This window comes from Tasmannia lanceolata, unplaced genomic scaffold (genome assembly GCF_043159265.1).
Source record: "Tasmannia lanceolata isolate RefF3 unplaced genomic scaffold, GAP_Taslan_0.1 ptg000018l, whole genome shotgun sequence".
In the NCBI taxonomy this organism is placed as follows: domain Eukaryota; kingdom Viridiplantae; phylum Streptophyta; class Magnoliopsida; order Canellales; family Winteraceae; genus Tasmannia; species Tasmannia lanceolata.
This window is the reverse complement of record NW_027518695.1, coordinates 15,190,074-15,214,639: the sequence shown is the minus strand read 5'-3', so window position 1 is coordinate 15,214,639 and position 24,566 is coordinate 15,190,074. Positions and strand designations below refer to the sequence as shown.

At 40.1% G+C, this 24,566-nt stretch overlaps 1 protein-coding gene across 2 annotated transcripts; it reads right to left on the bottom strand.

Annotated features, from left to right (window-relative positions):
• Nucleotides 1–296: 296 nt before the first annotated feature.
• Nucleotides 297–23,159, bottom strand: LOC143849732 (SNF1-related protein kinase catalytic subunit alpha KIN10-like). Of its 2 annotated transcripts, XM_077358897.1 has the most exons (12): nt 23,021–23,159; nt 22,877–22,940; nt 18,855–19,045; nt 5,345–5,529; nt 4,575–4,757; nt 4,127–4,258; nt 3,861–4,046; nt 3,227–3,316; nt 2,766–2,849; nt 2,252–2,392; nt 1,908–2,144; nt 297–882 (listed from the first exon to the last, which is right to left on the bottom strand). In XM_077358897.1, the coding sequence occupies exons 3-12, from the start codon at nt 19,039–19,041 to the stop codon at nt 769–771; spliced, it is 1,539 nt and encodes a 512-aa protein (XP_077215012.1). In that variant the 5' UTR covers nt 19,042–19,045; nt 22,877–22,940; nt 23,021–23,159; the 3' UTR covers nt 297–768. The 2 variants fall into 2 exon arrangements, with proteins under 2 accessions (XP_077215012.1, XP_077215013.1); XM_077358898.1 differs by lacking the exons at nt 22,877–22,940; nt 23,021–23,159 and having other exon boundaries at nt 18,855–19,064.
• Between the last annotated feature and the right edge of the window lie 1,407 nt (nt 23,160–24,566).

The following is a 24,566-nucleotide window of genomic DNA, read 5'->3' as shown; positions in this document are numbered from 1 at the left end:
TCACTGCCTATGAAGTCGCGGTTCAAAAATCAGTCATCCTTGGAATGAACACTTGCCGAAACAAAAACAAAAAAATTGCTGTCCAAAAATTGAAAGCTTGAAACAATTGAAACTTTTTAGGAGGTTGGCTGCAGTTGCTAATTCATGATCATGGCATGTACAGAATGAAGACTTCATTATCAAATCCAGAACTTTTGTGAAACGAAAAGTTCATGGAAAATCACAATTCCTCCATGTAATACTGCACCGATACATCTTCAGCATTTTTTTATCAGAGGATCAGAAGGCAAATCATATCTTACAAACATTGAAACTTTAGGCAATTCATATAAAAACGAGCGAGGACTAGAGCGTCGCTCAACATAAGCAGTGTTCAGTAAGATACATTTTTCAAGTTGTGAAGATCAGCAGCCATCACATTTGAAAATGACGGCGATGCACAAACATCTCATTCAATTAAAACAGTAAACATCTCTGATACAAAGAAGGAAGCTGACTTACCAGAGATCTGAGAAGAGGCACCCTCTGAAGCCTGGATTCCAGACAAGTTGGCGAAGTCCAGCACAAAGCAACACAGATGGCGGAAGATAGTTTGCCTGCCGACGGGTGCTTAATTTGAAACATCTAGGCCTAGAACATAGATAAGTGATATGCAGAACAAAAACCTCAAGATTGAACAAGTGTCAGCATATACACTTATTCACAAAGATAGGTACAGTTCGGAGCATTATAACTTTCTGGCATAAAGACCCAAGTAAGACCCATGTGTCAGAGAACCCTGAGCTGGGCAAGGAATGCAGCGCAGAGATCGAGGAAGAGTAACTGTGTCCCATTCACCCTCTGTAGATCAAGGAGATACTTCTCTTCACGGGTCTTGTATAGCTGTCACGACAATCAAAGGGTACAAACAATTACTGACGATCATAATGAGAAGTATGAACAATCATACATTTGGTTTTTGAAACAAAGCTGTTAATATATATCACGTAGAGTTTTCCAACTATCATCTGTTGATCTTTTGACCAAATCAAGAAAAGTAAGTTTCACACATGCTACCCAGGCATGACATGGATATGGCATTTACACTTTAAAAGTTGGAAGTGTTGGACACCTGTACAAGACCCGTTTCAAAGAGTTTGGGTAACATAGGCCAATACATAATCTTAATCTCCCATCTATATAGGGAGAAGGGTTGCTTTCATGGCTCTAATCAAGTTACTTACTCGAAAGCAGCCATGTATATGACATTTACACTATCCATAGTTGCTATTGCACTTTCGGGCAAACACATTTAGTCATTTACTACTCATGTTAGTAATGTAATTCTAATGGTTGCAGTTGTCAAAGTTAATTGTAATGGTTGCAATTGTCGAAGTTTGTAGTATAATAGAAATGGATGGTAATGATTTACGAAGATTTAAGCACCCAATAGAACTAAAGTTATCCAATGTAAACAAATCTGAGAATATTACTTTTTTCAGTAGTTTTCTATTTTGAGTTGTTGTAAGTTAATGTAGAAATGTGTTGTATACTCCTCACATGTCTTCATAACTTGTGTTTCTTAAATGTGGCGAGGAACACTCATTGGAGAAAAAAACAGGAACATAGAGGGTGGTAGAACCAGCCCCAAATCCCGGACTCTCCCTTTCTTCATGTTTAACTTGAATTTATGAACATGCTATTAGTTTTCCTTCAGTCTCTTTACCTGAATGGAAATGAAAAAAGAAAAACTAATATACTGAAAAACAGAATTCATCTCCTCAAAAAATGACAATTTTGAAAGGCACGTATAAAAGTTAAAATGAAATGGGAAGCAGTACAGGCCATCTTGTGAAAATATAGTTATTTTCCAGAATTCCTTCACGAAAAAATAACCATGGATGGGAGGACGAAGAAAACGAGCATACCTGAACTTCAAACTTGATCACATTTGATCTAATACCAGCACCATCATTTTCTATGATGGCTGATTCATCTCCGAGGATATGATTGGCTTGAAGGGGACTATCAAACACATTTTCATGATGCCCACCAGGAGACCATCTGCATTTCATGCTGTAGTGTCCAATCTTTTTCCAACATACATTCAATTCTTGCAGCGCTTTAAGAACCTCAGTCATTATCTCGCGAGGATGAGCACGAGACTTTCACAGCCATGAAACAGAATTCCATAATAAATAAAATGTTAAGTCTAGATACAAGATAATTAAGCCCAGGCAATTAAACAGTCCCTGAGATTAAATGAACTGACCTGAAGTCCAAGAGCCCATTTCCGTTCAACCGGGAATTGTGTTCTTAAATCCATTCCCTGATGATCCATATATCCTGGAACGTGGTGCCCAATAGCCGAAGCCGCAGCTTCGCTCGGATGTGGACGAGGTAAACTACATTCCTGGAGAAATAACCATTCAGACATTTAGTCACGGTTTTAAATTTCGGCAGAAATGCTGAAATTTCCACCGAAATATTGGATTTCAGCCGGGACTGAAACCGAAATTTTAAAAATTTCGGCCAAAATTATAAAATTTACATTGAAATTTCCACCGAAACCAAAATTTCAAACCTTGGATTCAGGATTGGTAAAGTCTCAAGCTATCAGATTGTAAAATGAAGCAAAAAAGCAAACAAAAATGCACCGGTGCTCCAATTATACAAGATGAGGAAAACAAAACGTTATTCAAGAGCACAATAACCAAAGGTGAGAATGAAAATGAAAAGGCGATAAAACTAAATCAGCATATAATAATTTTAGCAAACAAACAAACCATGGGTTCTTGAAACTCAGCTCCAAGATAGCCATTGGAAATGCGGAACCGGTTGTCCAGTAGCAAATAATATGCAACAGTTGCCTGAAAGGGGTAATGAGATTATTTAGGGTACCAGATGTGAAACTACCTGTTTACTCCAAAAGCTTAAGCTATTGGAGAAGGCAGTATTTAATCTTTTATACTTTAACACTCCCCCTCACGTGTGGCCCCTCTTTTTAGGGTTGGCCTACACGTGTCACATGTGGCCTCTCTTTGGGTTTTGCCATTGCATGTGGATTTTGCTACTAAGGAGGTTTGAACCCAGGCATTTGCTCTGATACCATGTGAAACTACCAGTTTACTCCAAAAGCTTAAGCTATTGGAGAAGGCAGTATTTAATCTTTTATACTTTAACACCAGAAAACAGAAGATAAGGAACAAGGAAAGAAAATAAACAAAACAAAGGGGACTTGCAATACCTCATTTTGTAGTCTGTTGCAAAGTGAGTCAACCAGTTGGTTCCTGTCATAACCCATTTTAATCACCTCCTGAAGAATTTCCTCATCAATCTGCAAGAGTGATGGCAAAATAATAGGATTTTATGAAGAACGGCATATATCATAATAAAAAATAATTATACATTTGTCACCTTTATTATTCACTATAAAGAAACTTAAAACCTATTTGATGAAACCCACACATCTATGGTAATGAACAGACCACATGCATCATAAACACAAACAACACTCCTACTCTGATTTGGTAAGGATTCTCCAGTCAACCAGACGCTCACATTGGCAAAACAAACTTCTGAACGTTATGCAGACATGAGATTACTACTATCAATTAAATGTGTGAAACGACCAATTACTCCAAAATCTTAAGCTGCTGGAGATGGCGTTATCTAATCTTTTATAATTTAACACTCCCCTTCATGCCTGACCCCTCGTTTTAGGGTTGGCCTACACATGGCACATGTGGCCCCACTTTCGGGTTGCCATTACAAGTGGATTTTTAATATCAAGGAGTTTTGAACCCAGAACGTTTCCTCTTATCTTTTATACTTTAACAAAAAGAAAAGCAATAATTGTCTGCTCTTAGGAGTGATCGTGCCTTTTTTGCTTGTTGCATAGTATCTGGTGGAGGTACAGCTAAATAGCGTGGAAGATGAGCTTGGAACCATGGATGCTGACGGATCTCAGGAATCGTCATTCGCTTCATGGGATCAACCACCAGCATTCTCGGGATCAAGTCCCTTGCTCCAGCAGACAAATGACTTGGAAGAGTATAAATTCCACCCTACAAAATAGAATAGTGCAAATTCGGGGAATAACAGTTTGCATCTATATGCACAAATCTTTAATCTAAATTTTCCATACCTTTATTTTCTTGAAAAGATTGGGGATGTTTTCATCATCAAAAGGAAGTGTACCACATAGAAGGGCATACAAGATGACCCCACAGCTCCAAACATCTACCTCAGGTCCCGCATACAGTCTCCCAGAGATAACCTGCGCAAGAGATAGTTTGGAATAACATTGAAACGTCAATGTTATTATATAATAGTATACTTATCTCTCACTTTTCAGAGTTTTTATATGGTGCTCGACCGTCAAGTAACGTGAAAGCGGTACCACCCTTGATATTTGACCTAACAGCAGCGCACTTTTTAAGAGGCTGCTGTTCGATCAAATATCAAGGGTGGTACATTTGACGTACCACCTTCACGGCTTCACGGGACTTCACAATCAGACGCCATATAATTTCTCCACTTTACATTCACAAACTTGTGAAAGACCTTAGGTTGTGATAGCACTCGCTACATACCTCAGGAGCAGCATAGTTTGGGCTTCCACAGCTTGTCTTGAGAAAATGCCCATCCCGCATGATATTGCTCAAGCCAAAATCTGCAATTTTGACATTACATTTGGAATCCAACAGCAGGTTCTCTGGCTTAAGGTCCCGATGAACCACCATATTTCTGTGGCAGTACTCAACGCCAGAAATAATCTGTTTCCAGGACAGATGCTATTCACCATTAGAAATTATGCCTAAGAAAATGGAACTGAAATTGATTTTCCTTTGCCAGGATGACAGAAATAGTACGACAATGTATTTCTAACGTTAAATTTTGGCCGAAATACCAAAATTTCGGATTTAGTCCAAAACCGAAATTTAAAATCGAAACCCAAATTTAAAAAATTTCAGCCGAAATTATAAGATTTTTACCGCCAAAATTTTGTTTTCGGCTGAGGCCGAAACTGAAACCGGTTTCAATCCCTGTCTATGGTGAGTACTGTATCAATTGATAAGAATGATATAGGTATCGCGAAACCAGTCAACGTATATCTTCATAAATGAAGGAATGATTATGTTAATCCATGTATTGTTAGGTTTGTAAAGATGTATCAAACTGATAATGCAGATATGTTCCAATCACTTCAAACAACTACATTTATAGTTTCATATGTCTAAAATGGCAGAGAATTATTATTACAAGACTTCCAGAATTTTTTCTACAAAGAAATTTCTTATCATACGTGTGGAAAAAAAAACACCTCCGAACAAATATTATAAATGAGGGAATTGTCAACTACCTGTTGGAAAAAGCAGCGAGCTTCATCCTCCTGTAATCTACCCTTCTCCACTATGTAATCAAACAGCTCACCAGACTTCACATACTCCATTACAACATAAATATCTGAAGGTGTCTCTATAACCTCATAAAGGCGTATAATGTGAGGATGCATGAACAGTCTTAATATTTTGATCTCTCGTCTCACTACACAAGAAATGAATCAGACAAATCAAACATAAATCTCTTAAAATCATCCTGAGTAAATGTTCTACAATTCACAGAAAAATGAAACGAAAACAATTAAGATAGTCAATTGAAACAACAAGATCACTCAATAATTCATCGTGCATAAAAAAGAACTCTTAAAAAATAAAATCATAAAAATAGGAAAAACAACTAACAGATGCATTATGTCTAACTGATGCAGTTGAAAGTTGAAACCATAAAAGTACTTAAGCCAATAGAACATAGAATTTGCATCATGCAAGAATAGAAGTCAATTATCATTTAAATTTTAATCATTACATTGACTATTGAGACTCTAGTGAGGGAATCCAAAGAGGAAATAGTTACCCATGGGCAGAGCAAATGAAAGCAACGAATAAACATTCTTGAATGACCAAAAGGGGCCTAGGTCCTCTAGTCAATAGAGGGTAAAATGACCAGCATGACAAAAGATGAGATCCCCAGGATTACAGTGTGGGGTTCCTTTGCGGTGGAGAGGGTGAAATTCTTGAGCAGATGTCTGGTCACGGAGATGAACCAAGGGTGGTCTATGGATGAACTGAAAGGATGGGTTGCTGTGAAATGGAACCATAAAGATGGGGTCGGTTCTTGTAGGAGAAACAGGGATTTGTTCCTCCCAGTGATGAAGAAAATGGCGGGGTATTGTTTTCACGACGTACTGTAGCAAGCATGGGGTTCGGAGACAAACCTAACATTGGTGAGGCCCCAAAGTTGGATGGTTTGGGAGATTGATTTTCCAGTCCGTCGGTGCAAGAAATCTCTTCTCCCTCGCTTCTAGTCAACTGGTCTGTGCAAGCCAAGGGTTTTTCGCCCTTTCTATCACCGAGTATGGGGACCTGAGGGGAAGTAGGGATTATGGGCGAATCTAATATTATCTCTAATCTATTGGACGAGTTTGCAGAAGCCTCTCGGGGAGCAAGCAACTCCGAGGCGGGCGTTCAGGGTGATGTTTATGTGACAAAGGGGAGGCAAGGTCAGCTACTATTGCAAAGTGAGGAGGTGAATGAGGTTATTCCTTCTTCAAATGCATCTTCCGATAGTTGCGTGCAGACGGATAGGCGGGTGGGTATCGGCGGGGAGGATAGTAGGGGCCACGAAGAATCATTTTGGTCCGAGAACAGGAGTAATAACATGGCTTTGGTTATTTCTCAGGAGGAAGATCCAAAACCCATTTCCTGGGTTGATCCTAAAGCTCAGATTCTGGAGGTGTTCGTTAACCACATCATTTCTACGAGTAGGGCCTTGGGCTTGACTTACTCCGGATCAGAGGATCAGTTAATTGATTTGTTCAGGGTTGTAGAGGGAAGAGAGTTAGATCAGCGAATGTTATCCGACCCTTCCAGCTTAGAGGGGATCAAGAAGATGCTGCGGGAACTAGCTAAACTCAAATCTGATGTTAATTATGAAGGGTCTCATGGAAGTATCCCTAAATCTTCAAATAGGAAAAGCAGTAGAAGAGGAGGTCCAAGGGGTCTGTTACCTCTCCAATCGGTGTGTCCATGAAGATAATTTCTTGGAATGTGAATGGGTTGGGGTCTTTGGAACAAAAAGCCCAAGTTAAAGCAGTTGTAAAACATAATAAACCTGTGGTAGTCTGTATTCAAGAAACTAAGTTGGGGGGGATGAATAGGTCTCTAATTAGGAGCTTAGGTGCGAATGCGAATTGGGAATTCCTGGCCTTGGATGCCATTGGAGCTGCAGGGGGAGTTCTAGTGATGTGGAATCAATCAAGGTGGGAAGTACAAGAATCTTGAATAGGCAAGTTTTCAGTTTCAATAGTATTGAGGCAGGTGGGGGAACCTATCCTGGTAACCTTCACAGGCATTTATGGTCCAACAGTGAGGAATGACAAGGTCAAGTTATGGGAAGAATTAGCCGTAGTCAGGAATAAGTAGGGTCATCCGTGGTGCTTTGGGGGGGGGGGGGGATTTTAATGAAGTTAGATGGGTGGAAGAAAGGATGGGGTGCAGTAGATCCAATCAGTATATGGGTGATTTTCAGATTTTATTGCTAGGCATGAATTGATAGATATACCATTGTCGGGGGCTAAATTCACTTGGTCTAGAAACTCCAGGAAGAGTCGGATTGATCGGTTTTTGTTTTGCCCAGAGTGGTTATCCATCTTTCCGGACTCCTATCAAAAGGCTCTTATTCATTTGGTCTCGGATCACTGCCCGCTATTGCTGGATCCGAGATTGGGTTCTTGGGGTCCATCCTCGTTTAGGTTCGACCTGGCTTGGCTGGAAATTCCTAAGATGGTGGAGTTGATGGGGGGATGGTGGGTATCTCACAAGGCAGATGGGGCGGCGGATCTTGTCATAGGGGAAAAGCTCAGAGCGGTAAAAAAGAAACTCAAAGAATGGAACTCTAATCGACTGGGGGAAAGATCAGGAAGGAAATTGTGGTTATTAGACCGTATTCGAGCGATCTCTTTGGCGGATGAGGAGGGGACTGCTGTAGAGGAAGAGCTGCTAGAGTTGGGTCGTTACAAGGAAGAACATAGCTGTCTTCTATTGTAGGATGAAATATCTTGGAGGCAGAAATCAAGAGCTTTATGGTTAAAGGAGGGGGACAAAAACACAGCTTACTTTCACTGCATCGCTAGTGCGAGGAGGCGAAACAATCATATAGCGGCTCTTGAGGTTGACGGTGTTTCTTCATTCAATCGGGGTGTCATCACCAAGGAAATTCTGGATTTCTTTAGGTCTTTATATTCCTCGGAAGTCATTGTGAGACCGGTCTTAGATGAAGTGCATTTTAAGGTTCTAGACGAACACAGCAGGTTGGTGCTGGAAAGGCCATTCTCTAATGAAGAGGTAGAGACTGGCGTTTTTTCGATGGAACGCGATAAAGCTCCAAGGCCGGATGGTTTTTGTCTGGCCTTCTTCCAATCTTGCTGGGAGTATGTTAAAGGGGACATCTTTAAATTCTTCAAGGTCTTTTTCGAAGGGATGGAGCTGGATAGAGGTACTGGAGCGTCGTTCATAGCTTTGCTGCCAAAAATTAAAAGCGCGGTGAAGGTCTCGGATTTTCGTCCTATTAGTCTAGTTGGTTGTCTTTATAAAGTTTTGTCAAAAATATTGGCTGACAGACTAAAAGTGGTTCTTCCCTCGATAATTTCGTTGAATCAGTGTGCTTTTGTGAGCCAGAGGCAGATTTTGGATTGCTCTTTGGTGGCCAATGAAACGGTGGATTGGATGGTTAAGTCGGGTTCTGCGGGGGTTGTGTGCAAACTTGACATGAAAAAAGCGTATGATAGAGTTGAATGGCATTGTTTGGACCATTTCCTTGGGAAAATGGGGTTTGGGAATCGTTGGCGGGGGTGGATAAAAAGTTGCTTATCGTCGGCTTGGTTCTCCATCTTTATTAATGGTTCTCCAAAAGGATTTTTTAGATCAACTCGGGGCTTGAGGCAAGGGGACCCTTTATCTCCTTTCCTGTTCGTTATCGTTGCTGAAGCTTTGAGTCTCTTAATGGAGAAAGGCAAATCCGTGGGATTAGTTGAAGGGATCCAATGCGGCCCGAACGGCTTCGAAGTGTCTCATCTGCAATTTGCAAATGATACTCTTTTATTTAGTTCCCCCCAGATTTCTAAAATATTGAATCTTAAAGCAGTTCTGAGGTGCTACGAAATCATCACTGGTCAAAGATCGAACTTTTCAAAGTCCCGAATGTATGCTGTGAATGTGGGGGAGGAGGAAGCAAAGAATTTGGCTAATCTAATGGGATGCCTTTTGGATAGGTTCCCTTCTTCTTATCTTGGGCTCCCTTTGGAAGGTGGCAGACCAAAAATAGGTTCGTGGGCGCCCATTGTGGAAAGAATCGAAAGGAGACTAGATACATGGAAAAGGAATTTGGTATCCAAAGGGGGAAGATTGACTTTGATTAAGACCGTGCTGTCGAATATTCCTATTTACCAATTATCATTATTCAGGTGCCCTGTTTCTATTGCAAAGCGAATCGAATTGATTCAGAGGAGGTTTTTGTGGGGAGGTTCGAAGGATAAAAGGAGCTTCTCTTTGGTCTCCTGGGAAGATGTTTGCAAGCCGGTACTATGCGGAGGTTTGGGGATCCGTAAGATCAAACAGGTAAATGATGCTCTCTTGGGGAAATGGGTGTGGAGGTTTGGCGAAGAACAGACTCAGTTATGGGCGAAAGTTATTGGTGGTAAATATGGCGCAGACGTGGAAAAGTGGAGATCCCTAAATCGATACAACAAACCAGGGGTGACTCTGTGGAGGGATATTTTGCGATTGAGTCCATTTTTCGACCGCGGTATAAGATATAGAGTATACTCGGGGGATAGAATTTCTTCTGAAATATGGTATGGTGTTCCGACATCCCTTTAAAAGATTTGTTCCCTGATTTATATGTGGTGGCCAGGGACAAGCAAGTCTTAGTCAAAGATTGCTTTGAGTTTCGGGCCAATAAGGTGATCTGGAAGCCGCTGTTCCGCAAAAATTTCTTCGACAGGGAATTGCTCTCGTTGGTTTCATTTCTTCAGGTCTTGGACGGCAACTACATTAGTTCATCAGGGACGGATAAAAGGATCTGGGTGTGGGATTCTTCGGGTTACTTTTCGGTAAATCTTTCTACAAAGGACTGTATCTGTGTGCGGCAAATCTGTCTGTGGCAAAAGTGTGGAAGTTGAAGGTTCCCCCAAGAATTTGTTTCTTCGGATGGACGGTGATTCAAGGCCGTATTCCAACGGTAGATTTTTTGAGGGCAAGGAATATGATCATAGTCAATCATTGTGCTATGTGTATAGAAGCTGGAGAATCTGTGGAGCATTTATTTATTCATTGCAAAGTCGCTCGAGAGGTATGGGGAAGGGTTCTGTCGAGATTCGGTATCAAGTGGGTATTCCCTTCCCAAGTGAAGGATCTTTTTGAGGGGTGGGCGTTTATTCCATAGAGGTCAAAAGGTAAAGTCTTGTGGTCGATTTCATTATTGGCTACGCTGTGGGTTTTGTGGTTGGAAAGAAACAATAGGATTTTCGCTGGGCGTTCAAATTCTCCTTCTTGTATATCAAGGTAGTTGCCTTATCGATTTCATGGGCGAAGGCACTGCCCATGTTCAAATTTGTTTCGGCTTTCTACGTGTGGGCGGGATGGAAAGTGGTATGCAACAGTCAAGTACCCGCTCCAAGAATATCTCAGCAATGGGTCAATCCTCCTGTAGGTTTTTCAAAGCTGAACTTCGACGGATCCAGCTTGGGTAACCCTGGTCCAGCTGGGATCGGGGGTGTCTTAAAGAATTCAGAGGGGGATGTTGTGCAGGCTTATTCCGGGCCTATAGGTGTCGCAGATTCAAACGAAGCTGAAGTAAGAGCCGCTTATCAAGGCTTTCTGCTATTAGGAAGCGAGAGGGTAGCGAACACTATCGTGGAAGGAGACTCTGTAAATGTCATTAGGTGGCTTAAGGGTTCAGTGGCTCCTCCTTGGAGATTTCTTCGTTTTTTCGATGAAATAAAGGATATATCGGTCGGATGCTCGGTAGATTTCCTTCATGTTAAGAGATCAGCCAATGAAGTCGCGGATAAGTTGGCTAAAGCGGGTGTGGTCAAGCAGTCTCTGGAGCTTTTCAACTTTCTCCCCCCTTAATTTCTTATTGTATTGTTTTCCTATTTTCCTTTCTTCCTGTGTGTAATTCTGGCCTAGTGGGGTGTGCGGGAGGCCTTTTTTTTTAGGTCTGTCCCTTTTTAATATATTCAGTTACCATTCAAAAATAAATAAAAATGGTGGAAACCCTAGTTTACAGAAAAATGCCCAAGTACAGCGTAGTGGAGGTGGATGGTGAAGGCTTCCCGGTCGAGGTTGAAGATGAAGAAGCACCAGAGGTGGGTGAGGAGAAAGAAGTATGGTTCATGATGGTTTGAGGGAGATGCTGGCCTCTCTGACGACTGTAAACCAGTGTTTAAAAATGCAAATGCACGTAGATAGTGACCAAAGAAAATACTAGTCCACTTGGCACAACGTGGTCGAGTACCCGATTGACGTGACTGAGTATTGACGCGACTGAGTACTCGGTTGTCGCAGTCATAATTCAGGAGAGTCAAAAGAGTTTTTATTGACTCTGTAGGGCAAAAAGCAAAACACGGCAGCAAAAGGGAGTCGACTCAAGGGAGTCCATGATGACGAGGTGGAGTTTTAAAACTATGCCTAAAACAGTCTTGCAGGGAGAAGAAGTTGGGTGTCCCACGCCCCAAAGCTGATCGGTGTTTGGTGAGCTAAAGCTGAGCCATAGTCCAAATCAACCCAAAATTTGAATGGAAAGGACTCATTTCCCCAAGCCAACAATAGTATAGTTTTGAATGTCAGAGGGGCAAGGGGTAGGTCTAACAAACAAATAAACGGTAAGTCTGACAACCAAATAAACACTCTGAATGAGAAGAAAGATTGCCAAAATAAAAAAAATTGCAAAGTGGCTTTTTTGGCCCATGAAACTAGATACTTCAAAATGAGTGGAGTACCCATCTCACAAGGATATGATGAGGCTGTGCTGATTTTTAGTACAAGAAAGATGTGAGGGCTTTTAAAAATTCAACCTTGATTTAGTTTAAATTATTTTAACATGTTCTTAATGGATTCTTAACTATATCCCACACACACATATCAAATCCTTGTCGTATTTATATCACAAGATTTAATAGCTTGCAGGATCCGATACCAGATCCGTGCAGTCTCTCATACCCACGCTCGTATTCATGTAACATAGTTGTTGGCCGCAAAACCAATCAAGCTTGTGATTAATTTGGCAGGCCCAACTTTTTCTTCAGTAGTGATGGCAAAGCGCGTCAATTTTTTCCATATGAAAGACCGTGTTGCGAGTCCCAATGCCACCAAGGGGTGCTCGCTTCAAAATAAATTGGTTTTTTTTTTGGTGGCGTGGGGAGGGGGGGCGTGGTGGTGGGGGGGTCTCTCTGTCCTCAAAGCGCGTCTTTTTCGTAAAGCAGGGGGTGGGCATATCCCATGCATGGCCAGCTATGTTGCCCTTAATGCATTCAATTTCAATTCACCCATGTTTTTCGTCTAGCCAACAAAATGGGTCTATTTCCAAGATAGTGGATGGGGTTTCTTTTAAGTCCTAACTTAGTCGAAATGCATGCTCTAGTGACAAACACCGTTCATATGAAGGAGGGGGGGCGAGGGGACCAATGTATTTGTTATAATAGAAAGGAGGTTGGACGGAGGGTAGATAGAGATTGGAGGGGCTATGGAGAACCAAGGGCTGAGAACAAACGAATAACAGAAGGAAGACTTCGAAGATGAGGACACAAGCGATCTGAACTAAAAGGAGTAACTGATTAGAAAGTGTTTCAACGAGTTGAAAGATGGGCATGATAACGACAGGCTGGAAGCTTCATCAGAGGTAGCCTGTTTGGAAGGAAAGTGGGGAGGAAGAGTAGAGGTTGATGACAATGATGGACCAGAATTGGTCCAGTCCGCTAACTATAAGGAACTGGAAAAGCAATTTGTAATGGGTGGAGTGCCCCTTTCCCTTTATAACAATGACAAAATTAGGACGAGACGCAGGAGACGATGATGGAATGTGAGACTCAAATCAGGTAGGCAACAAAGATACTTGTTGAATCGTCGGCAGCATTTAGTGAGCCAAGGTGTTTAACAGACAAAGACAACTTCATCAATATGAGGAAGTTTTGGGTGTGGATGTGGAGGGGAAAGAAAACGAAGCGGATACTATCTTCTCGGAGCTAGAAAATAAAGAGAAAAATCAGTGACACTGTGACAGTAAAAGAGACTAATAATTTAGGTAGATCGTGAATGAAGGTTGCGAGGGAACTAAAGAAGTTAAGAGTCCCCATTTAATTATGACGAAGAAGGGGGGAAGAGGAAGGGCATAATGTTGATTAACGGAGGTACAAATAGGTAAATGAGGGACTTGGTTGAGAGTCATAAACCCTAGGCGGTGTCGACGAGGCTTGTAAACGTGGGACAGGGACGACATGGAATGTGAATTTTGGAGGTTGATTAGAATTGCGGGAGGCAGCATTGCCTTATGGGATAGCAATGCACCTTGAGAAAGAAGCTTCATGCATAGGTAGTTTCAGTGTTGGTTACCTTTATATCTTTGTTTGATGACTTCAAGCGGGTTCTAACTGCGATGTACAATCCAACTAATCCTTGTAGGTGGACCTGTGGACGGATTTAGAAGAGCGAGGTTGTTGGTAGATTGGTCGTGACTCGTGAGTGATAAGTGGCATTTCCTAAGATGGCTCCTCTTATTCTACGAAAATCCAAGCAGCAGCTCCACGAGTCTGCTCAAAACTGGTCGATTCTTGAGCCATTCATTCTCCCGTCAACCTCTCGGTTAGCGTTGCCAGCCACTAGAGCAATTAAGAGAACCTAAAGTGAATGAACTTAAAGAACCAAAGGTTTAGCCCCTGACTTTATAGAGATGGTACACCGTTGTGTGAGGCTACGTATATGGATGTGCATAAAGAAGGGACATCTCTCGACGGGGAAGAAGTTGTAGTAGCATGTCACGAACTAGCTACCAATTGAGCTCCTCTAGATGTAGTAGTCAATCAAGATGGGTGCCGGACATTCAAAGAAGGCCTGACCCCTTCTTCAGTACAATCAGATCATGAAGCAGAAGAAGGGGTAAATGGGATACCACTAGGATATAACAACAATGAGTTTATTGATATTCCGCAAGTGTTGCGATTGACATGGTCCAATAGTAGATTGAACTCGGTTTTGGCTCGGCTTGGAAGAAGCATTTTCCTGGGTGTGACTAGATGACTATCCTCAGGCTGACCTCTCGGATGATGTATCAATCATTCTTGGGTCAGAGGTTAGCTTTGAGCCCTAAGTTGTTTCGCTTCAAAAACATGTGGTTGGAAAAGCAGGGATTCGAGAAAAAGTTACGAGGGATGGAGAAGGGCACAAGGAAATGGGTGGAAAGGTCAAGCGTTCATGCATAAATTGAAGCATGTAAAAAATGTATTAAGGAATGGAAGGCCAGAAACATAGTAAAGGAAGAAAGCAAAAAACAATGGTTGTTAAATGTGTAGAGAGCTATGGAACTAACTAAAGAGGATAGGGCCATATCGATTCAGGAAGTTGCTAGATGATTGTCAATGAAACATAAGAATGAAGAAATGTTGAGAATAGAGGAGATTATATGGCTCAAAAGTCCAAAATCCAAATCCTTTGACTTAAAGAAGGAGATAGAAACAAGGCTAACTTCCATCGGATGGCTAATTCTGGCAGGAGAAAAAACAACTTGAAGGTTTTAAATGTTGAAGTGAGAGTGATGGAGGATCAAAGGGAGATAGAGGAGCTTCCATAGGAAGCTATATAAGGGACACAATGCTTGGAGGCTGACGCTCAATAGGATTACTTTCAAACGCCTTGAGCCTAGTTCAATTATAAGGATTGAGCGTGTCTTTTAGGAAGACAAGATTAAGAAAGTGATTTTTGCCGTGGATAGGGGCAAGGCTCTGAATCCTGATGATTTCACTAAGGCATTTTTCTAGGACAGTTGGATTGGAAATAAAGGGGACCTAATGGATGTAATGCGGTAATTATTTTTCCATAGGGAACATCAATAGGGACGCTAAAGATACTTTTGTCTTTCTGTACCCAAAGAAAGCAAGAGATCGAGAGATGGACTTTAGACCATAGCTGCTAGAGGGGGAAGTGAATGCGAGGAGTGATGTGATGCGGGAAGCGAGGTGTTTAGAAAAGAAAAAATGCGGGAAGAAAAAACGCTCAAAAGAAAGTTAAGAGAAAATGTGTGGGAATCATTGTTGAAAGTCAATATGAAGCATGTAATAAGCCTCATTAGAAGCGAACAAGAAATAGAATGACAGAGTAGGATTATAGTAGGTTCGGGAGAACTAATTAATATATGTAAGAATTACAAGTAGAAAAGAAGACTTCGCAACAAATTAGAATTACAATTTTATTTTTATTTTTTTTGAATGATAGAATTACAAGCTTTAGGAATTTACAATTTCACATGTTTGATTCATGCATATTTAATATTAAGCTTTCTGAAAAAGATCATAATAATTTTCATTAGAACTTACAACGAGTTTTCAAGTTTTAAATGCATATCAAATGGAGAAAATACACCTAAATAGGATGTATTTTTATTTAAGAAGAAACACATAAGCGTCAGGGAAGCGCACTTTCCCTAAATTTGGGAAGCGAGAAGAACTTAGCTTTCGAAGTGAGTTTCTGGGGAAGCGAGCTTCCCATCCAACTAGGAAGTTTCCAGTAACTATGCTTTAGACCCATTAGGTTGGATGGGAGCCTTAGAAGGTCATTTCCCCTACACATGGGACATTTGTGGATGGGAGGCAAAATTCTTGATGGAGTGTTGATTGCTAATGAGTGCATTGACACTTGGCAATATAGAGAATGGAGAAGGGTATGATTAGAAAGATCGATATGGAAAAAGCTTATGACAACGTGGATTGAAGCTTATTGTTGAATATGTTGGAGCATAGGATTTGATGATCGATGAAGAGGGTGTATAAGAGAGTGCACATCAAATCCTTTCTTTTTGTTTATTGTTAATGGGATGCTGGTTGGTTATTACCCAGTTTGAAGGGTCATAGGCAAGGCAATTTGTTATTGCCATTTTTGTTCACAGTGGTGGGAGAGGCATTCAACAGGTTGGTGGCTGTAGGGATTGCCAACGACTTCGTTAGGGGTGTGTATATTGGTAGAGAGAGGGGCGTTCACATTAGCCAGCTTTAGTTTGTCGATGACACTCATTTGCTTTGCATGAACTTAAAGGCACAAGTGGTTACTTGAAGATGATTTTGCGGTGGTTTGACGTTGTGTGGGGACTAAAGGTTAATGGGCGGAAAAGCTCCATAACAAGATTTAAAATTTCAACAAGGATGGAAACAGTGTTTCAACACGAGGATGCGGGTTAAAACGAGGCCACAAAAATTCTAGCTGACTCACCACAATGCGGTCGAGTACTCGGTTGACGTGACTAAGTACTCGGCTGGTGCGGTCATAATTCGAGAGAGTCAAAGGAGTTTGGTTGACTTTGTGAGGTAAAACGCAGACTTGGACAAGAACACAGCCAAGGTAAAAGGGACTTGACTCGAAGGAGTCCATGATAACGCGGGGAACTTTTGATACTATGGGTGGAAATGTTAGTGGAGATCATGGGGTGCACTGCCACTTCTCTTACCATATCTTATCTCGGGCTTCTTTTGGGGGTGGGCTTGATGACGAATGCCTTACGAGAAACAGTGGTGGAGGAACAAATGGTGAGGAAACTAGAAGGATGGAAGAAGAATTACTTATCCTTTGGTGGGGGAGTGACGCTGACTAGGGCAATTCTTTCAAACCTGCCAATCTTCAAGGGGGTGGCCCATAGAGTGGAAAAGGCCCAAAGAGATTTCCTTTTAGAAGGAAAGGAGGAAGGGAGGAAGATTAAGCATCTTGAGAATTGGAATGTTTGTAAAAGGAAGGGGTTTAGGCTTGTTACAAATTTGCTAGAGTTAAGGATAGGGAGTTTTTGGTGTTCAAATGCTGTGAAGCGTCGGGACGGGGGGGTGGGGGGAGAATGGGTGTTTCATAGGAACCTAAAAGAATCTGAGTCCACTAGTTTCTCTCAGTTACTTCAATTGTTGGAGGATGTTATCCCTTCGACCTCCAACACTGATAGTAGGGTGTGGGTTGTTGAAGCCCGTGATCATTTCCAGTGAGAGATCGGGGGCGCTCTAGAGTTGGATATGGAAATCGACCATTCTGCTCCGAATCCAATGATTCATTTGGATGATGATTCTCGATGAGATCAACACTTTGGACATTTTGAAATAAAATGGGTTCTATTTCGTCAATCGGTGTGTACTATGCAATCGGAATGAGAAGATTGTGGACCGCATATTCCTTCATTGCTCCATTGTTGGAAGGACGTGGTTTTCTTCAGTGATTTGGGGTTGTTTGGGTTTTTCCTCTAACTCTCAAATAGTTATTCTCGAGCTGGGAGAGACCTAAGCTCTATACTAGGATTGTACTCATGTGGTGGTTCCTCATGCCATCTTTTGGATCATTTGGACCGAAAGGAATCGATGCCTGTTCGAATAACCCTTTGGAGATTACTATGGGAGATAAGTTTTTGGCTGCTACTGGGGCTCCTGGCAAGGAGAATTTCAAAGGTGTTTCTCTTTCCGACCTATTCAAAAAATAAAATGAGGTTGTAGCGGATAGAAAAGGTAGAAAGAAGAGGTTGGTTTCGTGGGTTCCTTCTCCTTCGGGATCCATCAAACTAAATTTTGACGGGTGCTCATTGGGGAATTTTGGGACCAGCTAGAATAGGGGGTTTGTTTAGGGGCAGGAATGGTACATTGATGTGGGAGTGCTCTGGTCCTATTGGTATTACTGATTCCGACGAGGCTGAAGCAAAGAATCATTAACTGGATTGGGAATTTTCTGATCAAGATTTGAGGGGCATCTTGAGGGAGTCTCAAAATGAGTGTGGTGGGGACGAGAAGATTAGAGGACCGTGGCAGTTGGGCCTCATCATAAGTGAGATTTTCAACATCATTAGAGAGGGGAACTGTTCTTTTATCCATACTATTAGGGAGGCCAACGAGACAGCTTACTTGTTGGCCAAAGCTGGTGATAGTCAAGTGATTCTTATAGAGGGGCAATCTCTGCCCCTTATGTATAATTTTTTTCCTGGGCGTGCTATATCCCTTTTGTATATTTGGTTTCTCTCTTTGAATGAATCTGGTTCTGGTTGCCATTTTCAAAAAGAAAGTAATGACTTGGTATAGATGAAAAATGTTAGACTGAAAACAGCTCCGAATGTATATTTTTAAGATGAACTCTTTCTGTTTATTGACTTGATGCCAGTTAATTTGGGAACAAAATAGGTAACCAATATCTGGAGGTTGTTGGCCCAAAACGAATACAGAGGAGCTACTAGCTCACACATACTTAACTCTTGTTTCATGTATAATTAAGCAGACACAATCACTTCTATAGCATCAATCAAGGCTCCATGATGAATGGGAAAAGCACATACCCCCTCCCTTCTTTTTTTAAATGCCAAGTACACATTTCCCCTTGAGCACATAATAACCATCTCTCACATGTTCCATGGTATTCTTTAAATTTTCAAAAAGAAAAAATGAATAAATGTCATGAGAACATCTCTATACTTAATGACAGCATGACGCTTGCAACAATTGGTAAGGAATATATAATTTGTAAATGCAATTGCTTAATTGTAAAGTTTGCAGTTTATATACTATATAGTCAATGTTCAAGCTTGCAGGGTACCTTTTTCTTCCATTTCCATGTTCTTTATCTTCCGACGATTAAGGATCTTGATAGCAACTTTATGCCTTGTCAATGCATGCTCTGCAATTTTCACCTTACCAAATGAACCGATACCGAGAGTCTTTCCAAGTTTATAATTTTGTAAAAACAAATCAACGTTGCTGCCTCTGCTGGTTGGTCCTTCCATTTTCCTGTTGTGGAAGCACGGTAAATAAGGAACTTATAAGGGATACCTAATAAAAACAAAATACAAAACATAAACGCCAAATGGTGTAGCTACGAGGGGAAAACCGCAAACTTCTTTTAGAACATATAAGTAGCAAGTTCTCATTAATCTTACCAATGCCTCAAAACTAACAATGACTGCAATGTGTGCCTTTTGTGGTGTCAACAAACTTTCGACAAATAAAAACACTAATGCTTAGCACATGCAAATTAAATTTATCCTCATCCGGCTTCTAAATACTTATATTACTCAATATTCCCAAATCTACTCAATTACCATTCTAAAAAAAATCACTCAATATTCCCAAATCTACTCAATTCCAATAAAATTTCCAGTTTCAGCTACCCTAAATGTTTTGTCTGACTCACTCACATGAATGGGAAAACAAAAGTCAGAAAACATTAGGGTCCGATGTAATGCACATCCAAAGACAAGCCAACAGTTATATATCAAACATAAAGTTACAACAATCATTACAAAAGATACATATCTCAATAAAATCCTCAACAAAAAAAACAGCATAAGGGAATCTCATGAAGTCTTCAGTTACAGCTATGCAAAATTAATTGCACCCTTACACTCATACATGGACGGGAAAAGAAAAGCACATCATGGGTCTGATATAATGCAGTCTTCATGAAATGCCAACTACTAGATATCAAGCAAAAATTTAAAGTTACCTTCACAATAATAACATCTACAAAAAATCCTGAGAAAAAGATAAAGTAAAAAAAAGTCTACAGATATAAAATCAGGTGAGTTTCAATGAATTAAGCTAAATCTACAGGATGTTAAAAAAAAAAAAAGAACGACAAACACAAGTTTCAAACTTAAATTCAAACCCAAAAGAAAACCTCAATGAAAGACAAAGAGAGCAAAGTACTTAATGAAAGACAAGGAGAGCGGAATATGGTACTATTTCAAAGAGAAAACAACAAAGAAAAAGAGTAAAACTCCTTGTATAAACTTCAATTTCCATTAAGCTTACAAAATCAGTCCAAAAACCCCTTAGATAGACCAGTATTTTCAAAGGCGGAGGCATAAAGTGAGTCATTTTTTTCCTTGAGGCACCATGTGTAACTCGTAAGCCTTGAGACGTGAGGCATAAGCCTTAAAATAAAAAATTAATAAAATAGAAAAAATATGAAAAATACCAAAAATAGTTACAAAATCTAAAAAAAGCATGTTTTTTATTTGTCTCAAATTCTACCCCATGAAAACTCCTATGGACCCTAAAATTACAATATGGGCCCAAAGGGCCATTGTATGCGAGGACTGCCGCAGTCCCCCAGGTGGGGGGATCAAGGGCAGCGTTCCCAAAGCAAGAGTAAGGGTGTTTTCATAAGATAAAAATAGTATAGTTTCCGTGTTAGAGTGAAACTTCTATATAGGGAAAAAAAACTCGTTAAAACGTCAAAACTCTCTAAAATCATCAAATAGATTACTCTAGATTATGATATAGGTCTTATAAGACCCCTTCAACTTAACTTAAACCCTAATAAGGGTTTAACTAAAAATGGAAAGAGCCAGGAAAAAAAATAGGGGTTCTGGCTGCAAAATTGATGCCAAGGTTCAAATTACCTTTGAGGCAAATGCATTTCATCGCAGACATACACCTTAAGTGAAAGGTGTACACTATAATTTAACCAACATTTTGAATTTATTGCTGACACGCGTGTCTACTCGTGTCGACACTCGGTTGGACACTTTTAAATGTAAACATTTTTGTGCCATGTCTGTATTATTGTATATTGTGTTTGCGTCTTTTATGATTAACTCTTCATTTATTATAAATTCTTTTTAGCACGTCTTTAACTAATATTTGTTGCATCATGTATGCTTTCTAATTTAGTTGTGTCCCCGTTTCTAACTTTTGGGGATTTGCTGTGTCCGACACTCCGTGTCCGTGGCGACACGCGAGACTCATGTCCGTGTCCACAAATCATAGGTGTACACCTTGCAACAATGTTTGCCCAAATGCTGACGCCTTCTGGATTTAACATTTTCTACTTTGTGCCTTGTGGCATTTTACCTGAGTTACATCTAGACCTCCCCAAACCCCGCAATGGCGGGAGCCTCGAGCACTGGGCCGCCCTTTTTTTTTTCCCTCGAGGAGGTGTAGGCGTCGAGCTCCTTTGAAAACACAGTTATAGACCATATACTTGCCCTATTATGACTCCAAAGCCTTCCAAAATTAAGGATTCCTAATCCTAGACACTTCCCAACTTTAAAACAATCCCAAAACACTTTTATTTTAACTTGGATTCTAAATACATTTAAAGTAGACATCCCAACATAAAACCAGCCCTGTAATAAGTCAAATTGAGACTTTCTAAAAAAGCATAAGATCCATCCGAAAATAAATAAAAAATGAGAAATAGCCCGAGGATATTTTAGCACAATTGATAACATCATCTTCCACAAAGAAAGAACCAGCCAACTCCTCCTTAAAGATGCTTAGCCCTGTTAAGAGAGCTCAACAGGGCTACTAGGCCAAAGAAAGATTTTAGAACCTCAGCAAAGGCATCCCTAAATACACCCAACTCCGGATGGCCCTGGATTACTGCTAGAGTACTTAATTTTAAGAGTTCCAATATCAGCTTCCTTTTCAAATATAGTTATAAATTAGCCCATCAATGTTCAATTGCTTTCCCTGTGTTCCTCTTGTGCAAGTATCTATGGGAAACTGATTGGTATGATTACTATTTATGTTTTGCTCTTTAAAATATAGAAAAATGATATGAGGGTGTGCTTCGAGTATTTTCCGGTACATTATTATGGATTGGATTAGTCTTTCTAATCGCTATCCTTAATTCTCTCATCTCTTTAACCTATTCAGCATTTCCCGAATTATTGACTCGAGGCTCTTTATTATTTTCATTTTTCCTATGAACCAGATTCATCAAATTAAGTTCCGAATCAGTGGATGATGCCAAAGGGCGATGCCATACGCAAAAAGGAAGAGACTCATATAATGGCAATATTAATAAAAATACTAAGAGTGGGATTAATAATTATGTGGAATAAATGATAAGAAAGATCTTTTTTATACGCACTCCCGGTGAGAGCCAATAATGTTTTGCTACATGTCCTCATTGCCAGGATAAACTGTAACTCAGTTGCTCATTATAGCAACCGAGGGACACGTGGCAACACATGATTGGGCCTCCCAAGGATGCCTATTGGTCATGCTTCTTCCTATCATTCCTCTTAAAATGTAACACTTAATATTTGTATGTGTGTATGTATTTGTACACGAGAAAAATGGTGCGCTCTTCGCGAACATTTTTAATGCAAAAAATACATGCTTTTATGAATTAAATTTTTTTGTGGTAAACATAGAGCTAAAGCATAAAAAATGTAAGGTAGTTCATATATAATTGAGATCTATAGAGAAATTTATATGTACGAGATGTTTAATAGCTATAAAGAAATTTACATTTATAAGGTATTTAATAGTTAAATGGAAATCTACATTTATAAGGTTTTTAAATAAAATCAAGAGCCACCACAAGTTTTCCCATTACACAAATCATAAATAGATAGATATAATTCATTCGAAAATTAGTTGTTCAATCAATAGAGTTATAGTCCCTAAAACAGTAATCAGATGCTATTCAAAAATCAAAATAATGACTTGAAGGAAAATCCAAACAGGCCATTACAGATCTGAGGAGAAAAACAATCAGAAGAAAAAGCATATGAGGATGCAAAACCTAAAACAAAAAACGATTTTGATCTTCAAAATGGTAAAGGAAAGGAAAAAATCGGAAAAGAAAAAATGCGTGCTTCTTACCAATTGAGCCAGACAAGACGAGAGGCGATAATCAGAGACGAAGGACCCCAAAAAAAATCCCAACCTGTAATACGAAAGATCTAGGGTAAAAAGAGCAGATGAATAAAATATGAAAGATCTACAGTAAAAAAGAGGAAATTATACCGAGAGAGAGAGAGATATAGATTCTTCGTTGATATGACGCAAATGCTTTTCTGGGAGGAACAGGAGTAGCCACCTGGCAGCCAAATCAGGGAAACCAGAGAAGGAAAAGGGACTTTGAGAATTTATAATGGCACCCTCTTGAAGTTGTGAGAATTATAACTAAGTCCCTCGTAGGGAGATGATTTTTTCGCACCCCGTGTAGGATAATACGCACCACATGTAACGTGAATTTTGAGCAGACTTCAACGCTCACGTTAGAAGGGGAGGGATTTATTTTACAGGGGGTGCGAAAAAATCATTGCCCTTTCACAAATACCTCGACCTTTAGTACGCTCCTTCATTTTATGGTAATTGTTTTTTGCACGATGATAGGTGGTAATGTTGAGATTTATACAACATTTTCACCCTCGCTGTAGGATAATGCACCCCCCCCACCCCCGCCCCCGCCCCCGCCCCCTCTTTAAAGTGAATTGTGGTCAGGGCCATTTGGATACGCAAATATTAGAATTTTGGATTTTCTCAAAATTGTAGATGGGAGACGAGAGAAGAAAGAGACCGGCCGCCGTTTTCTAATTTCTCGCCCTTCTTTTCGACGGCAAAAGAGCAGGATATTGACCCATGTTTCCATGTTTTAGAAATCTCAGCATGGGGGAGAGATTTCTAAATCCTGGATTTCTTATCTTGAACCCTCTTTTACAATGTTTTCAAACTAAAACCCGAATTCTAAAATCGAGTATCCAAACAGCCCCAACACTTTTTGACATCAGATCATGTTAAAAGGGGCGTGCATTATCCTTAAGGGGGTGACAAAATCATCTCCCTAATAATGCCTTTACTTTTTAAAATTCAGTCATTTTTTCTGTAGATCAAACTTCCTCAGCTAAGGGGCATTTTTTGAATTATGTAAAGGGTAGGGGCTTAGTTACAGTTTCCAAGTTCAAGAAGATATCATTGCACCATAGAGAAGGTCCATATGGGTTGGCAGAGGAAAAGAATAATAGGTCTTTGCATTCCATAGAAAAAAGCAGGGAGGAAAAGGGGAAAACGATACATGATAGAAAGGTGAAACTACATAGGCCCTTTTTGTGGCAGAAAAAACATTTCTAATGAAATTTTTTCTTTCCAAAATATAGAGGGGAATCACGTGATCGTGGTTAATTATGAATTTTTTTATGATAAATTTAAATTCTCAAGTGGAGAGAGAAGGGAAATGCAGGTAAACATAAATCGTTTTGTTCAAAATTAGAGAGCTACCAAATCCGTTTGTATAAGGAAAGAGAATCGTTAAGAGACATTTTTTTTAAAGGATATGCCATGTGGGATGGAGAATCGTGAGAAGTGCTGATTTTTTTATTGCTTCCCACACGTTTAGGAAAAAAATAGAGAAGTGGCTGATTTTTGCCTAAATATTATAGGGGAATAAATATTAACGTTTTGATATTATGTAGGAAAAAAATAGAAAAGTAGCTGGTTTTTTGCCTAAAGACTCTACGGGATAAATAGAAACGTTTTGATATTGTATTTTGTATATACTGAATAAAAAAAA